The 19,476-nt window shown below is 45.2% G+C and overlaps 1 protein-coding gene and 1 long non-coding RNA gene across 4 annotated transcripts in view; one reads left to right on the forward strand and one right to left on the reverse strand.

The window, feature by feature from the left end:
• Positions 1–19,476, reverse strand: part of INPP5D (inositol polyphosphate-5-phosphatase D) — a 56,774-nt gene that overhangs the window by 27,514 nt on the left and 9,784 nt on the right. For all 3 annotated transcript variants that reach the window (XM_080409724.1, XM_080409722.1, XM_080409723.1), the window contains exon 3: positions 1,574–1,724. In XM_080409724.1, coding sequence (XP_080265850.1) covers positions 1,574–1,724 — 151 coding nt within the window. The remainder of the gene's footprint in view (positions 1–1,573; positions 1,725–19,476) is intronic.
• The window catches only part of LOC308072681, a 279,091-nt gene continuing 261,345 nt past the window's right edge, over positions 1,731–19,476 (forward strand). Inside the window, exon 1 of the long non-coding RNA XR_013931742.1 lies at positions 1,731–16,852. This is a non-coding gene — a long non-coding RNA (uncharacterized lncRNA). The remainder of the gene's footprint in view (positions 16,853–19,476) is intronic.

A 19,476-nucleotide genomic window follows, 5' to 3' on the forward strand; every position in this document is an offset into this window, starting at 1 on the left:
TGGGCATCAGGTTGGAAGCACAAAGGGTTTTCCTGCTCTGTCATCCTGCTGCTCAGCATACCTCCCTCTCCTGGGAGAACAGCAGGTTCCTCTCCCTTTATCCCAGCCGTGGCTGCCTTTCTTTTCATACCAGTTACTCCAACACTTTGTTACACCTGTCATAGGTAGCTAGTTGAGCTATGAGGTTGTTTGGTTATTTCCTAATGACGGCATTTTCCGTACAAAAAGATCTCCCAAACTGATCCACTGCTCCTGGGCAGAAGCTGTGACTCACAAAGCCACCGTGGCACAGAGCAGGGGCACAGCTGGGTGGTGTAACCTGCAGGGTATCTGGATGCTCATCTTCCACCTCTGCAATTTTACGTATAAGATGACCAGGCATCTCTAGGCCCTACATGGCTCCAGCATGATGGCACCGCAGTGCCTCAACAAAATTAAATTCTGTATGTGAACAGCCCAGCCCCAGTGCTAATACCTCTTCATCTAAAGGCTCTTAGTCTTGGCTAGAACTTCATTCCCTGCTGCTCACCTCTCTGTGTATTATTTTTAATGTAGTTCCCTCCCCCGCACAGAGAGCTGGAGACTCGGTGCAGCTGGCCAAAAAACAGGAACATCTTTCCTGAGCAGCTTTGCAAAATTTTGTTCTCTTTCTTCATGAGAATTGCATATCAAAATCTTCCAGCTCCTATTAGACACCCATTGGACTGCATAAATGTGCACAGGCACATCAAACTGCTTTAGTTTTTTAGCACACGTCTCTGTCTGTCACAGGGACCATGTCCTTCAGACAAGTTTTATTGTAATGTTCATAATTTCCGAACAGACGTCAGAAAGGACAGGAAGGATGGCTCTGTGGGCATGACCTTCCCCTGGGATTCAGCAGAACAATAACAGATCCAAGAGATGATCCAGGAAAAATCCAAGGAACAATCCAAGACCAGTGAGTGTCAGGAACCCACAGTGACATTTCATATAAAATAGTTGGGATGATGCCAATCACACCTCTTCATCATACATCTGCCTCTATACATAGAGCTAGACTGTCTACCACTGCAGGATCTGTGTCCTCTGGTTGTAACTGTTAGAAATGTCCTCTAGATCGGAGCAGATAAGGAGGCCTGAGCTTCAGCTGACCAAGACCCACAGGAGCTGCAGGTGCATGGCACTGCAGAGAGATGTGCTCCAGGTCTCTAGGGGAGTACCTGCTGCTGAAACAGTGGCTCTACAGATGCAGCACAGGGAGAGGGGTGTAGAGATGTGTGAGATACCTCAACATAAACCAGCTTGAGCCCAGATGAAGGACAACAGATCAGTCAGCCCTGCACCTGATACAATATACTTCTGCAGAGAGCCTCAGCATACCCCTCAGGTGAACTAAACTGATGTGCCAGGTGCAGTACCACCCCAAGCCATGAGGACTCACTGCTTCGAGGTTTTGCCAGCTCAGGTCTCTCTATGCCCTGCTCCGTTTTATTGTCTGACATGCTCTGCTCTCCCTGCCTGTACTACATATCTCCAGTCCAGAGCAAGTGTCAGCTGTCTGCATCACCAAGTCACATAATGGGTTTCTTACCAGCATCCTCCTCTGGTTCATCTGCAGCCTCCTCCTCTTCCCGTGGCACTGGATATTTGAGGTGCCATACCAGACCCATGTTCTCCTTCTTGTAAAATTCTATCAGTTCCTCCAAGTTCTCGAAATATTTCACGGGAACACCCTCTGATGCCTGAAACAAAACACAGAGGTTGTCATGGTCTGAGATTTCCTACCACAGAAACACCGCTCCTTACAGAAGGAAAAACAGAGTCATAGAGAGAGAAAACCCCCACTGCCACCATCCAGAGAAAGCCAGCCCAGCCCTCACGGCCCATCCGACCACAGGCTCTGTGCAGAACGGCTCCTGCAGTATAAACAGAAACAGATACGCACATGCGTTCCAGCCAGTGTCAGCAAAAATGGCAACCTTAAAGACTCACTGAAGCCAAATGGAAAAGTTCTCTTGTTTGATTCAGTGTGCTTGGCTTCAAAGCAAAGGAAGACTTTAAAACCAAAGAAATCTCCCAGATTTTTGCATTCCCTCTTTTACTGAGCACAAAACCCCTGTACTATATTATATTTTACAGTATCCAGGAAGAATTTTTCTGTGAAATTGCAAGATAAACATGTCTAAATCTAGATGTTAGCATCCCTTCCAGAATCCAAAGGCTCAGAACTAGGTTCAAATGAAACAAGCTAGCAAGGTACTGTCACATAAAGAAATGCTGGGATTAAGATTTAGAAAGCTGAGGCTCAGGGCACAGCTGGGACTGTGAATGCATCAGACATGACACCGAGCTTGCCAGCTGAATTTTAACTGTGACTAAACCTGCCTCTAGCAGTGCCCTGGCAACTAATCTCAGGAAATGGATACTTGCAGAGGGCAAACATAAGGTTTTAGAGGTCTTCAGAGGCAAAGCTTTAGAGCAATTACAGCTCCGCATTGGTGTGAATCGTAAACCTGCCAGACTCGCAGGCAGGAACAGCTGCCACCCCTGGAGCTCTGCCCCGCTGCCTCCACTGGCCCTACCAAAGACAGAGAAACGATCTGTTATGGCTCAGCACAGCCCTCCTGCCCAAAAGAGCTCTGCTTTACCCCCAGAACCGTTCCTTAAATACCATCCAAACCCAAAGCAACAGCAACATGTAACCAAAGCTCTGAGCACTGTTCCCAGGGCAAGGTGCTTTCTTCCTGGACAAAAGGCTTTCCCAGAGAAACCAGCCCAAGGTGGCCCTGTCTGTGCATGGAGCAAAACATTCAGAAGCAGAGCAGATGCTTTCCAGCCCCACAAAGCTGTTGCTCTTGACTCAAAAGAGCAACACTGGGAACTGTTCACAACTGGGGATACAGCAGCAGTGGGCAATCAAAAGGAAGACCTGGTCACCCTAATGGCAGGCTTGACTTGCACTGTTTTACATACATAAAGCTATATTTTGCACAGGCAATATAGTTAGTTAATAACAAATTAAAGCTTTGCCTCCAATCTGAAATTACTTGTTATGCATTCACACTTCAGACATGCTGCCTCTGACTAACAGGCAGGATATTTTAATTTCTTTTCAGATCACAATTATTTGCCATACAAATTAACATACACAAAGTGTTAATACAAGTTTGAACAAGCTTATTTACTTGCCATTTGTGTTTGTCCAGTTTCTTGCTACCTGCGAACCTTTTTCATTTAAAAGGCAAATGTAGCAAAACCAAGAGATTAAGCAGGAAAAATACTAGCATAAATCACAGCGAGTAGAACACAGAAAAATGCCTTCAGTGAGTCCTAGCAGCAACAAGATTTTTTTTTGTATTTTTCCCAAAGAATAAAATCTCAGGCCAAAAATTAGGACAGTGCTTTCGAAACTAAACTACATTTGAAGCCTTCCGTGCCCTCAGGCCTACCATCAAAAATACCCTTGATTTTTAACTACACCTGCATGTCTTTAAAGGCACAGCAAGACACATTTTCATAATGAACGTGTATGATATTTCTTAGAGCTTTGCCTGTTACAGCCTCCTTTTCTGTCTCCCAGGTGTTCCTGCATTTATCAGGATTTATTATTCTCATGCACTGGAAAACATTGCATTGAGCATAAAAGCAATGCTTGAACAAACACTGGATTTTCCTTTTGTGAGGCCAGAGGTGTTGAAATAAATTGCTGGTTAAATCTTGACATGACCACAACAGTGTAGGCCAGATGCTGCTCTGCTAGACCAGCACAAACTCAGCATAACCAGAATGACTTCTGATTTACCCCAATGCAAACAGCGTCTTGGTCCTCCCAGACTCTTCTGCTTCTTGATGCTTACTGTGAAGGCTGTAAATCAGGGGGAAACATCAAAGGAAAAAAGCACTCCATTCTGATCCATCGTATGAAAGGATCCTGAACTTGTGGTGCTGCACTGGGACAGACCTGGCATAGTTCAGCCAGTTGCTTCCACATTTCTCAGATCATCTTCCCTGCAGTCCCTTCCCCTGCTCTGAAACCCTGGTGATTATTTGTGCAGCTGTGGCCAGCAGTTCGCCCAGCAGCCCCAGCACACTGTTAGCAGCACTGCCTGCAGGACGACAGCGCACTCAGCCTTCGTGCCCAGCCTGTGGCAGCACTACCCACGCTTCAACCTCTGGATTGAACCCGCCTGAGCTGCCTTCTGCCCAGCACCTACAGCACCCGTAGATGGGCTGGAGTTCATGAGAGATGAGGCTTGTAATGATTTGATTTGCCCTAAGCTAACCCAAAGAGCACCTGGAAAAAGGCATCAACCCCACCAGAGCACACACTCAGACCCTAAACCACATCGTGGGTAAACAGGGCGGTCAGGCTTTGCCATCTGCATCTTTGTAGGAGGAAAATTTTGCCAGCAGTGCTCTCTCCCACCTCTTGAATTACTGCAGTCTACCCTGCTCCTCCTCTTTCCAAAGTCGTCTTCACACTCCTACTTCACTTTCCAAAGACCTCACTGTCTGCCCGCTTCCCCAGATCCCTCCTGACTGATGACTGGTCCCTGCAGCCCCCCATCACGCCCCACACAGCTGTGTCTCCCACCCCCAGTGCCCCAACACTGTCTTCTCAGCCTTGTTTTGCCTCTTGGCTCCTGCTCTCCCAGGGTGCCTGCATGAAGATGGATTGCCCTGCATAGCTCTTTTGAGGCCAAATGGAGCCTTGATGTAAGTGGGAGGAAAGGCTGAATTAGCACTTTTTGCTGCCAAGGATAGTTCAGTCTCTGAAACTGTGCTGGTCTCTGTGGTAACCAGAAGAAGGAGCATTTTGTAACAGGCCTCCTTCCTCTAACTCATTGCACTGCATTTCAAGAGTGGACCGAAGCCTGTGGTCCAGCTCAAATTCCCTGGCATGGCCATAAGCCCCAGCTCACGTGCAGGCTAGTGGGATGCACGTGCAGAGGTCCCACCGCTATACACCCTTTCTGCCCTGGTAGCTCAGCTGGCTGGCCAGGCAGCCAGCCCACCACCTCCAGCCACCTTTCTTGATGAATCCCACCTCCTCCTCTCTCAAGGATAACAGGTATTTGTGGCCACATCAAGGAGCTGGGTCTTTGTGTGCATCCGAATGCAGCCGCTCATTCCCAAAGAGAGGCAGTCTCCATCCCAGCAGCACCAGTTCCTCCAGCATCCCACCTTCCCCCAGCCCATTCAGGATAAAAAGGACCAACTCCCCACAGCACACGGTAAAAATAAAGGACAGCACTTTCATATTTTAAGACAGAATTCAGCAGGGAGCTGAACACGTGTCCCGAGCAGCTGCACAGCGCGAGAGCTGCAATAAAGGGAACGGAGAACCGGTGAGGTCAGGAGCTCTGACCGGCCGTGGCCAAGCACAGAGGGAAGGATGGGGGAGCCTCAAACCTGCTCAGCACCCACTCACAGCGGGGGAGCTGGAGGGCCCTCCCCTGCACCACAAAAGTCACAGAGGCAGCACTGCCTTGCTACACATCAGCTTTGCAATCACGGGAGTCTGAAAGCAAAGATCGCTAGATTATTCTCACTCATTTTCTTTTGTATTGTAATTGTTATTATTTGCAAGGATCTCAAGAGAGGAAGCGTGTGGGAAGGGCTGTGCCCCTCCAGCAGCACAAAGCAGTGCCCAACAACCCTCTCCACCTGTCTGCCTGCACTATGAAATGAGCTCCTCTTAACTCAAGGCACCCCCCAGATTTCTTCACTGCCCCCGAGAGAGCAGGGTACACTGCTTTGCGCTGCTTCCCTCTGCGCAGAGGCACAGCAAGATCTCTACGTTGTTTGAGCTGGAAGAGAGAACAATAAAAGCAAGACCATGCTGCATTTGCTTCTCCCCCTGGGGAAAGGACAAGAACAAACCCTGCATGACAGATGTTTGTCATGCTGTTTGAGACACAACTGCAAGGTGCTCGGATACCACCAGTGACAAGTACCATCTGAGCCCTCCAAATCCAACAGCCTGTAGCTTTACTACCAGCCCCAGGGCAACAGGACCACCCGCCAGGCTGCCACGTGTTCCAGCAGTGCTCAGGACTGCAGCGAGGATGCCTGCGTAGCATCAGATTAACACAGAAAACCTGGCTCAGTAGCGTTGCAGCTAGCACTCGGGTTGCTAGATGACCTACCTGAAGGCAGGTCAAACAATTTTCACTGCCAGCAAACAAGGAAAGCAGCACATTGCTGGACCACGTGCTTTCTTCACACTTGAACGTGTGGCAAAGGTTTATAGGTTGGGAAGGAAAAGTAGCAGTGGACAGTAAAATACTGGCATGGAGTCCATCTGCACCTGGTTGCGGAGAGCATTAGCAAAAAACAGACTGATGATGCACTCTGAGTAAATGTTCTCAAGACAACCACACTGGATGACAGGAGGGAAGCAAAATGGAGCCTAACCTTTACGCAAACCTGGTCTGTTTTTTGAGACAGGGAGCAGCCACAGAACGGGGCACTGCACACCAAGCTGAGCAGGACGGGGCAGCGCAGAGCAAGCTGGAGCCACCCCAGCAGAGTGCAACAATGAAATCCACTTCCCGCTCCCCTACCTTCGTTTAGTAAGGAACTGTTTCCTCGGGGTTCTCACAGGACAGATCTGTTTTAATTGCAAAGTGAATTGTTTCAAGTCATTAGAATCGTGGATGGCAAGTGTCATCTCCACGGCAACACACCACATCCCCAGAAACAGGCTCACAGGCCACAGGCGGTGCGGAGGGCAAGCTCTCCTTCCACGCCGATTCCTCCAGCATCACCGCTGGTACCTCAGCTTTGTGCTGGTGATAGCCATAACATACAGAACCGAAACACCTAGTGAACATATGCAATATAGGGAACAGCCCACAAAACAGCAGAATTACACAAGGGAATAATGGATAATAGTGAATCAGAGATTGCACAGCCATTTTACAGTGGGAAACTGCATCAAAAAAGCGCCTTTCTTTCTAAGATCATTAACGGGAGTGTTATATGAGATGTAGGAAGAAACTATTCTGCTGTACTTGTGCTGCAAGGCCTTAGCTGGACCGCTGCATCCAGCCTGGGGTACCACTTTTTACAGAGCATGTAAAAATAACTTAGAAAGTCCCAAGGAAAAATCACAAGGACAGCTGAAGAGTTGGAAAATGTGTTTTACAAGGAAAGCTCAGAAGAAAGAGACTGGTACAGTCTGGCAAAGGGACAGCCTGGAGACATGACAGCAGCAGTCTTAGAAGTTTTAAATTCTCTTATAAAGAAGGTGGCAAGCAGCTGTGCTGCAGGCCCCCCAAGGACAGCAGATGTGGCTGGCTTGCTTTGCAACAGAGGAGGTTTAGATTGGATCTCAGGCAGCCTTGCCAGGCAGAGGCAGTAACACCCTCAAGTAAAGTGGGGCTACGCAGCGAGTGTGTCCCTATCTCTGGAAGAGCTGCAGTGCGGAGTACCCAGGCATTCCTCACAGCTAAGAGCACCTGATCCTGCTTCAGCCTGGGAGCAGGGCAAGCGCTGGGCTCTGAGCCCTCACAAGGCCACCTGCCACCCCTAAATGTAGGAAGCCTTCTGCAAATCCGTCTGCGGCCTCTTTGTGGAGATCCTGCTATATCCTTGAAGGAGAATGGTAAGACTGAACGTGACTATGCTTGCCATGACCAGCCCGGCCACTTCAGCTGCATCCCAAACCACGGACTCTCAGATCTTCCACTGACCCCTGCCCTCTTGGCTGGAAACCTCCTTTCCCACAGGATGCCCTGGTGTCTGCTGTCCTCCAGGAACTGCCCTCATTCTGCAGGTCCTTCCAGTTACCCCATTTCCCTTCCATCTTCTGTACTCTCACTGTGCAATGGTTTAACACAACTAGCTACAACTTGTTCCTGCCTTCATGCTTAATAGGCTTCTGGGTTCTTCATTTCAGGAAAACAGGTACAACCGAAGCCTTTCATCACTAGTCTTTGGTTAAATCTTGTGATCCCCTTTCCAGATTCTTCCACCTAAACATTTCAACAGGTTTTTGTATGGCTGAGACAATCTAATCTTCCTTTGTATTTGGTGTAAGAAGGCCAACAGGACCCAACCTAAGTCTCCTCCTCTTTGTTATCTCCCAGCAATGCCATTTGGCCAACAGAACACCTCCACAAAGATATTCCAAGTACAGGTTCGTTGAGAAGCAGCTCTGAACGTACTTCTGAAGAGAAGCTGCAAGTGGAGCGTAAAGACATAAAGCGAGAAGAGATTTAAAAGGTGTAAAGCCTAGGCTGAGCCAGGCAGGGAAGTGGTTAACTTGGGGTTCATTACACCAGTTGTATAAATAGATGGCACAGGAAGTCTGGGGCCCTTAGAAGGAAGAGGAAGTGTTTTCCTTTCCTGAGCCAAGGCACAAGGAGGAACTAGGAAACTGGTCATCTGGTTATATTGCTTAAGGCCAATCTTTTCTAACCAGAGTGCCTTAAAACAGGTATTTAAACCAATATATAGCCATTTCAGTAACAGTCAATAAGTTTTCAAAGTTATAAAATCCTTGCAATACTCACCAGCTTAAACAGAAGCTGAAAATCAGGTCGCTTCTACTTTGGTGCAAAAGGCTGACAGGAACTTTTTTCCTTTTAGATTTGAAAAAAAATTCTTAGGCTTCCTGGTTTGGAAAAAAGTTGTCTTCAAGACTGTCTGCTAGCTAGGAAGTCACGGTGGCATTTTTAAATTTACTTCTGGCTCTTGTGTGGGCAAGCTTTTATATTTCACTAAAGAGCTGAACCTAAGAGCTAAAAAGTTCCTGATAAATTATTTTTTAAAGCATTTTAAAGCAACGTGGTTCTGTTTCACTTTTGTTTTCTTAGAAAACAAATTTTATTTTTAGATCAAATCATGTGCTAAGAAATTTTGGGAGCGTTTCACAGGAATGGGATCAGAGACAGGAATCACAGCTGGGAGAAACAGCTACTTCCCAAAATACAAGCCACCCAGAAACATGCCCTATTTTGAATGCAGCACCCGGGGCTAGGAAGAAATGGGACTGACTGGGAGTACAAAGGGAAAGGAGCAAGTGTGTAGCTGAGGAAAAGGGGGATCCTGTGACATAGAGGGTCAGTAAAGGAATGAACTTCAGTAAGCGGTGGAAACCTGCGAGCTCCAGGGGAGTTCAGATGCTGGGTAAAGCTCAGCAAGAGAGTCTTTGTCAGGGGAACGGAGCATGAGAGAAGTGGCAAGGGGAGGAATCCAGGGGACCTGGGCAGAGGATGCCAGTGGGTGGACAGAGCAGTGCCCCCTCACCTGGAAAAATCAGATTAATTTTTGGGAGAATGGCACAGTGTATATGCAGCTCTAAATTATAACTTGAATGTTGGAGAGAATGGAAGGTGAATAGTCCCATCTCCTCCAAGATGAGAGATGATGAAGGCTTTCTTGCCTCATTCTGCATACGGTTTGGTCCTGATGCTCAAGTTTGTTTATTCATGTCACTTTTGCTACAGTGGCCTTTTACATTTAAGACTTCAGGTGAAAATCATGGAAATCTGAGAGCTCTGCGAAAGAAGGCTTCGGAATTTCTGAAAGAGATTATTCATGGAAGGAAACAAGGAATTGCAATTTAAACCAACTAAGTATGTATTACTTCTAGCTTGTGTTCCTGGCTGAAAATCAGACATTCAAACAAAAGACTAAGTTAAAAGAGGAAAAAATAAAGAAAATTACTGTGTTGTCAATCCTATAAAATTCTCTCCGTTCCTCAAATACAACTGAAGGATACTATTACATACTGCCTCTACCACAAGCTCAATTTCTTTAAGCATAATACTGACTTAAGAGACACTGTATATGAATTACTGGCACTGCATCAGAATTCCTTTCTTATATGTATCAAAAAATGGGAACATTAAACAATTTTCACTCCCTTGCACACTAGTGTGCACAGAACATTTGTTAAAGGTCAGCACCTACTTACTTGCTTGCCTGTAACGTGTGCACGCAAGATGAACCCTGCTGCTGCCAGCTGCAAACAAGGCAATCGGGTATAAGTGAGCACCCTTGCCTCCACTGCTAACTGGGCAGCCCGGCACATCATGACTTCACCTCCAAATTGTCCAGCACAGCACAAATTTAGATTAAAACCTGAACTCCCTCCTGATCCAATTTTGACCAAACTGGCCGTCTCACTTTTTCCTGTCCACAATGTCACAGAAAAGACTTGGGCAATACGATGCATTTTGCTCATGCTCAGTTTCAAATGCATAACAACTTCTATGTGTGGAATGTGAGCCCAGTTTGAGGTAATATTAAAAAGATCCTGACTATCGTATCTGCCACTTCTGTTCTCTTCTGGCCCTGCAGTAATTTTCCTCTATATGATCCCACTCAGGCTTCCTTCTGGCAGCCCGAAGATTGGTCATGTTCACAGGTAGGAAATACTTCCATGGCAGAACTGGGACACTTGCAAATTAAAAGAGTCTGTTGAAGAGAAGAAATGTTGAAAGGAGTTCTCAGTGGAGTATAGCTGGCTGCCAAATTTTTATCTCAAGTTCCTTGTTAAAATTCTACATCCTAAAGAAAAACATATTGGAAGTTCTGGAAAGTAAAGGACCTATAGAATTCTTTTAAACCAGCATTCTCCCATACAAGTTAAAAGACACAGGTCATAAAAATAATGTACTTGGATCCTACTGAAGGAGCCCATTCCATTCTGCTCCAGCACTCCACAGACCACATAAAAAGTACGTTAATTACCAAATATCTAACTAATATAGTCAGACAGAAGCCAGTAAGAACACCAAGCAATTACAGAAAGTACCGACACCACGTACTTGAGGTAGTTCTTTGCACTAAATAAACCATTCAAACTCTCACCATCAAAAAAGATTTTACCACCACAGTATAAAATGATCCAACTCATAGCACCAAGAGAAACTTCCTGAGCAACCAACCCTTTCAGCATTGCTCTGTGTTGTAATAAATACAATTTACATCAACAAGCAGCAAACAACAGTACGGTTCCATGACAGAACATGAGGGACTGGTATTAAATTTAGCTACAGGGTGCAAGTCAGATGAGTTGGTGATGAATGAGCAAGGACTGCAGATCCATGGGGATCTGATGTAATTTTTTTAGCACTTCTGTAGTGTGTGGGTAGGATTTAAGTAAAAGTTTTGGAGTACGCTACTTCCAACAACTTTTGTAATTTTATCATAAGCCTTGTTCTTTTTGGTTTTCCACTAAAAAGATTCAGCACTTAAAGTTCAAACGAAAATTTCCATTTTCATTTCTTCATGAAGTATCCAGCTCTAGTGATTACCAAGACAAACTTGAAAACACAGGTCCTCAAGAGCTAGCAAAGGCAACCAAGGCAGCAAACGTGACCTAGTCATTTCTGAAGGCAGTTTCTGGAGGTCATCGTTCTGATTCCATCAGCAGTCACTGCTGACAGTAAATGACCTGGGGCAACTACTGCAGGTCACTGATACTCGCTTCTTGGTGGAAGTTCTCAAGTGCCCTTCAGCTTTTCCCTCTATAGAAGGCAATAAATACATCCCAGGCAGCAGTGTGTGGGGTTTGAAATCCTACGAGCAAGAACTTTTCCCTGAGACAGGTGAAGGCGTGCCTACCCTGGCTCTGCCTGCGCAGCCGGGCAAGACCCCTCAGCTCAGCTCAGTCCCACACTATGTTTCTAGGGGTTTCCTCTAGCCTGTGCAGGCAGACAGTGGAGGATCCACAATCCCCTCTTCGCTTTCCCTGTTGTCTTCTGTGCTGAATGAATCCCTGTTTCAACAGACACCAAGCACTAGATATGCATGAATTACATAAAATATCCAGTGGAAAATAGAAAATGCAAGATTAAAGAAATTACACTTATTAGAGATACAAAGCAGTGCAGGCAGAAGATGCATGTAGAACAGCTGCATTCACCACATTATACTGCATAACTTTCTGGGATTGCATAATTGAAGACCATAAGCAGCGCACAGATAAGGGCGAGCACCTTAGTGTTACAATTTCCTGTCTTCAGCCTGCTACATTTCCCAGGCTTTAAGCTACAGCGACCGTTCTCTATTTTTGTGACAGTAAGGGTGACCACTCATTCTTTCTTTCAAGGGACTGTCCCTTGTTTCATTCATTTACTGCATGAGTAAGACAAACCCTTACTCAATTAGAAGCAAGCACTGAGCCATACTTGCTAATTGAACAGATACAGAATCCAGCCTGAAGAAGCACCGTCACTTAACAAAACTAACCACAAAACTAAAACCAAACACTTTAAAACACGCTTCAAACCCTCTTCTTTTATATTCTGCCCTGAACTGCACCTCTGGAATAAAAATAGCGGATATGGTATTACAATTTTTTTTGTTAAAATTTTGCCCCCTAAAATTGGAGCCAACCCAAGGTCTCTGGGTTTGCGCGTACAGGCACGTGGCTTGCAATGAAGACAAACCTCTGGAAAGGCTGCCTAGTGCCTCTGTGAAACACCAGCGCGTGCTGCATAGGAGTTCTACCATGTCTGATCACAAAGAATATTTGACACTAAGACTTTTAAACAACACAGGTCACTACATCCCTGCCAAATTTTGGAGAATGAGGTCTAATACAGAGTTATCTGGGAATTTCAATTCAGGCTTAACAGCTTGCTAACACAGAGCATCACCAGCCCATAAGGAGCTTTACCATACTTTGCCCATGGGGGTTGGTGAAGCCAGCTGTGCTGCGCGCTATCTCTTAAAATACCGGGAAAAGGAGAGCTTTAGAGCCCTGGGATGGAACAGAAGGGAACCAACTTGGCCTTTCAGGGGAGACCCAAGATGAAAAAAAACGCTGTCAGAAGTTATGAATTGATGACAAATGAAGTCAGACAGTGGGGCAAAGACCTGGGAACATCTGAAAGCTGCACTGCAATTTCATTCTCTCAGAGAGACTCTGAAATGACTGAATCTGAGCTGTCTTTGCTAAAGTCTGTTTCCCTAAACCATTTTGTCATTTGAAATCAAGTCCTGCATGCTTCGCATTTATGCAACAATCTGAATACTAAAAGATTCTAAATTTCTTTTAAAATTTCATGATATAGCTTCAACCACCAAAAGGTAAATCTGAAAAGTATTGGTGAAGCAGACCTCATTTACCTAAAACAACTACAACCAAGACAATACTTTAAATCAAACATGTTATTTAAAGATGACTGTATCTTTGTATATTGTATTTGCAATAAGCTGCATTGCATGTAGGGTCTGTTGGTCTCTCTCATCCCTAGAGGCTGCAGAGCAGATAGAGTGAACAAGATCTAACTGGAGCCTAAGTATTGCTTGTGACCTGCCAGATGAGCTACATCTCTGCTTGGGGGATGCAGTCTGCAAAGATGAATCTCATCAGCAAATCAAGATACATCTCTAAAAAAGAAAGGGCATCACCCTGTCAGCAACAAGTGCAGAAACAATTTTGTACAGACGGCGATATCTGCCATAAGATGCATTGTAAACAAATGCAATAGCAATGTTTTTCAGAACTCATTCCTATCTTAAATTATCAGGACAAAAAGCCTCATCGAGCACCAGCAATACATTAGCTGCCCTTTCTTTGAGAAAACAGCTCAAGTCTTGCCTGAAAATAAGTACTTTTCTCTGTGACCCATCCTACCACAGCAGCACAGAAGCAGTAAAACACAGTACTTTGTTACCACACAGCTGAAAGGGAAATAATCTGTTGTCTCCCTCAACACTTTAAATTCAGTTATGAAGCTTCATCAGAAGTCTTTGGAAATATAAAATATAAAAAGGATAAGACAATCCTTTAAGTTTAAACACTCTGTGACTGATAATATTAAAGCTAACATCTATCAAATGACTGAAATAATGAGAATATTTTCTTGTAGGTAGTGTTGGTTGTGTAAGTTTTCAATTATTTTTCCTCATCTGCCAGAAAAGGTTTAGGATTTCTGGAAAATTTTCATCTTGCTAGTGATGGAGATAGTGAGGTGTGTATCCCCAAGGCGCTCATCTCAATTAGGATTAAAAATTCGGCCTCTTGAGCACAGACTGTAGCTACTTTGAAAAGTTGTTTTTTTTAAAAGCTAATTTAAAAAAACCAAAACCACCACCACCTTCTAGTTCTCAGTCCATGAGCAGAGGTTACTACCCCTTCCTTTAAAACATACCCACAAAAACGTTTGATTTGGGATGGAAATGTCTGCAGGGCGGTGAGGGGACAGCAAGAACTCCCTTAAGGATATTTGCTGCTGGAGAAATTTTCTGTACCATTGGAGGCTGAGGCTCCCACCACCTCCCAGCCACTCGTTCCCATCCCCCAGCCAAAGCCTCTGCCCCGCTTTTGTGCCAAGAGCAAATGCGATTGATTTTGCACTTGAGCTCTTCTAGCGGGAACTGAAAGATCCAGCCGGGTAGGAAAGAGCTGCTGGGTATGTGGTTGTGGGTGGTCAAAGCCTATTGAAAGGATGATAAGATGAAACAATTATTCTTCTAAAACAGTAATTGTTAAACTGGTTACTGTTTAACAGCCCTACTCTTATCTTCTGAATCTTAAAAGTATTTTGCACAGCTGAAAGTTGTTTTTGTGCATTCAGTGAAGATTACCTATTTGTAATTTTCAATTAAGTATGGCGAAGGCTTTATGACATGACACATTTACTGGAGGGCAAACTATAAGAGAAATTGATGACATTCTTCAGCATTTCACTCTTTGGCATGAAATTTTATCTGAAAGCATATCCAGATAAAAGGAAAAGAGATTTCATTTCATGGCACGCATTAGCTTTCAAATACCTGATTTCATTTTCTGAAGCTTGAAAAACAAAATAATATCATTTTAACCTGATTTAAGCCATCTCCTCTGAATTTTTTTTTAATATTTTCAGGAAACTGGAAACATTCTGGAAGGGTTCAAACAAGACAAAAGCTGGATATGGTTTGTTTGTATGAAGAATTTTGTATACTGAGAGATTCAGTAGCAGGAATGTGCATGTTTCAGGAAATACCCAGTTCTTTTATTAAATGCTGCTTCTTTCAGTTTCTCAAAACCTGTGGAATGCATTATGTTATTATGTTTATTCCTACCTTAGATGCAACAGCGGAAAAAAGACATTTTTCTGGTATAAATAGATTTGGACAGTTTGCAGAAACATGAAATCACAGATATTGCTAAGCCCTGACTGCAAATTATTTTCAGTCCTACCTGTAAAGACTGTAAAGCGTTTTATGAACTGATTTAAATCAACATTAAATTACATTGAAAAATACTCAAATTGAAATATCTACCAGTTCTATTTTCAGGAGAGAAAAAAAAAAAAAAAAAAGCTTAATGTACTTTAGGCATACTAGAAATGTGTTTCCCTAACCATGTTTCAAGACATTGCTCCCAAGTATTATCTGATTGTCCACTTATCCCGTGGTTCTATCCAAGGAAAGTGATTACCCTGATCACACCTCAGCCACATGAGTGCCAACGGAGCACCACAAGCACAGCAAGTTTTCTGTGGTAGTAACTAACCTGGGTGAAATCAATTCCATTCTTGGCAGTAATGTTTCTTGAAATTTACTGTTGTGCATAAAATCCCACTCTCCCGCTGAGGCTCTGCAGCTCTGCAACACTGAGGAGCTCTTGACTCTTCAGTGGGGTCCCCGGCTCCCAAGCTTTGCCGACACTGCTCAGTTTCACGTTAAGACTGGGCTGCACCTCCTGGCTCTTCCCCTTCCCCTGGGTGACCCCCTCTCTTCTCCCTTCTGAAACACCCCCTCCAAGCCCCCTGTGCCCCTCTGATTTTCACTGCTGTCCCTTCCCCTCCCCTGCAGCAATGCAGGCGCTGGCTGTCCCCCTGCAACTCCTTGGGACACCGGCACTCACTGTTTGGTGCTGGCACAGCTCTCACCTTGGCAGCACACCAACCCACGCACACGCACCCCTGCCCACCGCCCTACGCTGGCCTGGAGGTGGTGGCTGTCCAGCCAGCGTGTCCCAGCCCACCAAGCACCCTCCCTGGTGGCATGCTTCATCTCCTCCTGCCTTTCAACGCTCAGGGAGGCCAACAGCGCTCGATGCCTCTTGGGTGCAAGCAGACCGTGGATGTCTTACAGTCTCCATGCAGCCTGCAGGTGATATTTTGGCCTGCCCTCTCCTCACTGGAGACAGTGAAGCTTTGACATCAACCTGAGCAAGTACAAAATCCTTACACAGGTGTCTGACAGAAGCTGTAAGTGGATGCATTGTTGTGAATCGGCAAGTGTAACACAAAAGATTTTGTTTTGCATTATCTCCCACTGAAACCAGCCCAAGTGCAACTTCCTAGTAGAAAGGTTTTGATCAGATATAGATAGATCAGCAAAATCCCAAGTGAATCACAAAAGCCTTACTGCAGAAAAATCTTTTTTTGGCCACACGTGTCAGCAGAGTAGCACAGCAAATTGGGATTACAGTGCAGCATCAAAGAGTATGACAACAACTTTGCATCTCTCTGCAAAGGGCTCACAAAGGACTTGGTACTGCACGTGCCACAGCCAGACACTGTCTCTGACGCTGGTGACAACAGCAGCGAAACCAGGAACGCAGGAACTGACCTAAACTCACGCTCTTATCAGATCATGCTGGCAGGACGGGCAGCTGTAGGTCTGTGCTTTGTAGGACTCAGAAGCCAGAACAAGCTCTGCCGAGTGGCTGACATGAACAGGCAGCCCTCTCACTGTATATCTTGCCTGCCCCAGGACAGAGGATTTTGGTCATTCTGGCATATTTAGCCAACCCAGAATGCAGAAATGCAACCCAGAATGCAACGCAGAAAGAATACAAATCTAGATGTTGCCCCCAAAATGTGTTTCCAGAAGTGTGCGGGAGAGGGTTTCAGCAGGAAACCCTACACACAGTATTTATCAGCTCTCCTACCGGCAGCCAGTGCTGCAAGTACACTGGTAACCTGCAGCTTCAGTGTCAGTTGATACAGTGAGTCACAGCTTCTGGCCTGCTTTCTAACTGCTCACATAGCACCATTTGTTTCCTGTTGTACTCAGCCTCTGATCAGACTAGAAAAAATTACCAGAAAAAAAAAAAAAAAAAGCTAGAAGATCACTCAATGTTAAACAGTGCTGCCAGGGCACCTATAATTTTCACTTAAGTCAGCAAAACCTGCAAGTAAATAGGGTCAGGCCCTTCCTTTGCAACAAGTAGTAAGTATAAATATAAGTAATTTTTAGAAAGCCCTTGCAGCGACCATGAATTGCAGCATGAATGCAAGCAGTGCTCACGCTCACAGAAACGATGCTCTGGCACTAGAACTGCAAGGTGAATGTCTCCCACATTTACCCACCAGGAAGATGCACGCGCACTACAGCTTTCTGTCAAGGAGCCGGGCAGCTAGGACGGTCCGGGAAGGCGAAGCGGAAAGAAAAGACAGGCAGTAACTTTAAAAATACTAATGTTTTCCATACTGTAATACAGCCTCTTCCGCAGCGAGAGAAGAAGGCGGCTTTTCATGATTCCTTCTCACAAGGTAATCTGCTGATATTGCCAAACTCTGGAGCTGGTCAAACAGTTTTGCTCAAAGCAAAAAAAAAAAAAAAAAAAATTATAAAAAAAGTGAAGGGGGTTGGAAAATAGTTAAGGCTGTACTATGCAAGGCATAGTCTTCATTCAACCCCCCTCTCCCCTATTAATTTAAAGAAGCAAAACAAAAAAAAGGGTGAAAAGTTCAAAACTGCTTATCTGGACTTTTTCAAAAGGATGATAGAGTTTTTCCATCTGAAATAACATTTTTCTTCAACATCCTGGCAACACTGTGATAACTTCTGGAAAACTCAAAATCAAAATGAAACATTTCACCTGAATGCATTTTTTAAAAATTTTCCAATTTCCTTGACAATATAAAATGGTTCCTGCTCCTGTGCAAGCCAAGCTCTATTTCTGCCCTCTCCTGTGGGGCAGCCAAAAGATAGAAGCACCATCCATGGCACTGTCAGTGGCTGAAGCCTCAACCTTTGGCAGCCAGCAGCGTTCCAAGGCAGGTATGCAACTTGAAGCAAGAGCTCACTTAGCAGCATGAATGGGAGAACAGACTTGAGGGTGATACAAGAAAAAAAACGAGGCTGGCAAGGAGAAGGAAAGAGCACCCTTGGCAGAAGGAGGTCGTCAGGCGAGGTGTGAGCCCTGAGGTGCTGGACAAACGTGTCTGGTTCAAGTTCTGGGTCGCAGAATGGGAATGTTACATGACTGAGCTAAAGCATTAGGTCATGCCCCCGGGAAAGCTGCACGTTCCTCACACTCGGAGGCCGGACTGTGCTGCACAATATCGGCAGATACAGCACATGATTATAAAACCTGTCTATGGCACTGAGCTACCAAAAGCCTGCTCTGCAGGTGCTTGTTTCTTAAGGAGACTCCACCTTCAGCAACAAGCTAAAGCTACCCCTGTAACTACTAGGTTGACTCTCTCAGTGGCTTTTACCACTTTGGTGACAGCCCCATTTGTGCAATGTCGGCATCGGTCCATCAGGGTATCTCCTTCTCAGCCTTTGCACAGAGTGGCATGAGGTAAGTGCTTGATCCTGCAAATGGCCTACAAAGCATTATCTGACAGAATACGTGCATAAACTAAGACAAAATCTAGGTGCCACTGAGAACGAACTGATGGCTCTGCTGACAGCCATCAGATAACACAAGCTGTGAACTCCTAACCAGAAATCTAGAGATCAAACTCCATAGGGTTTTAGCGATGGTACCACACTACCCTGTGCTCACGCATATTCACTGACCAGCCAACATCAGTGTCTTCTTCGTTCTCAACACCCCCTGCAGAGCATCTTCACTCATGAGGCAGGTTATACTCTTGACAGTGACCTTTTAAAATTGCAGTATATAAAGGCACTGCAGGTTAAAGCAGTAGGCAAAGGCAGTACCACTGTTTTTCAAACAGCAGCTTTTGACCTCAGTGCCTTCTCACACTGAACAAGAGTCAGCTGTAATGGGAATCTCCTTACCTGACTGCAGCCTGACAAGTCTGGTAGTTTAAGGGGGTTCTCTGGGCTCTTTAGGCAACAGAGACAGGACCTGCCAGGGACAGTTTAGGCCACCCAGATCAGAAACCTGTTCCTTCCCTGCTGACTACAGAGATACAACTGAGCTTTGACTATGTGACAGCTTTGACTGCACATCTAAAATGAGGGGGAATGAATACTGCTGTATCATACACAGCTTCTGATCCTGGTAAGGTCATCAAGGGACAGCTATTTAAAATTATTTTGGGTAACCCAATCCTCAGACTGGGACAGAGTTCCCCAAGAGCAATTCCCCTCATTGAAGAGATGCTAAGATCACAAGGAATTCAGATTGTGCAGTGATGAGGGTCATATTGACAGCTCAGGTAGCTGAATAAATGAGATGTGTTAACTGACAGCATAGGAAAGCTTTATCTTCTGTGCATCTGGATGGCAAGAACCGACCATAGATGCCTGGCTTAGAAAGACAGTTTTAGTGTCTTTAGTGTGTCTCTAGTGTTTAGTTTGGTCTTGCAATTCCCAGGCTCCTTTGCTGCT

This window comes from Falco punctatus (genome assembly GCF_963210335.1).
Source record: "Falco punctatus genome assembly, chromosome: 13".
Taxonomy (NCBI): Eukaryota; Metazoa; Chordata; class Aves; order Falconiformes; family Falconidae; genus Falco; species Falco punctatus.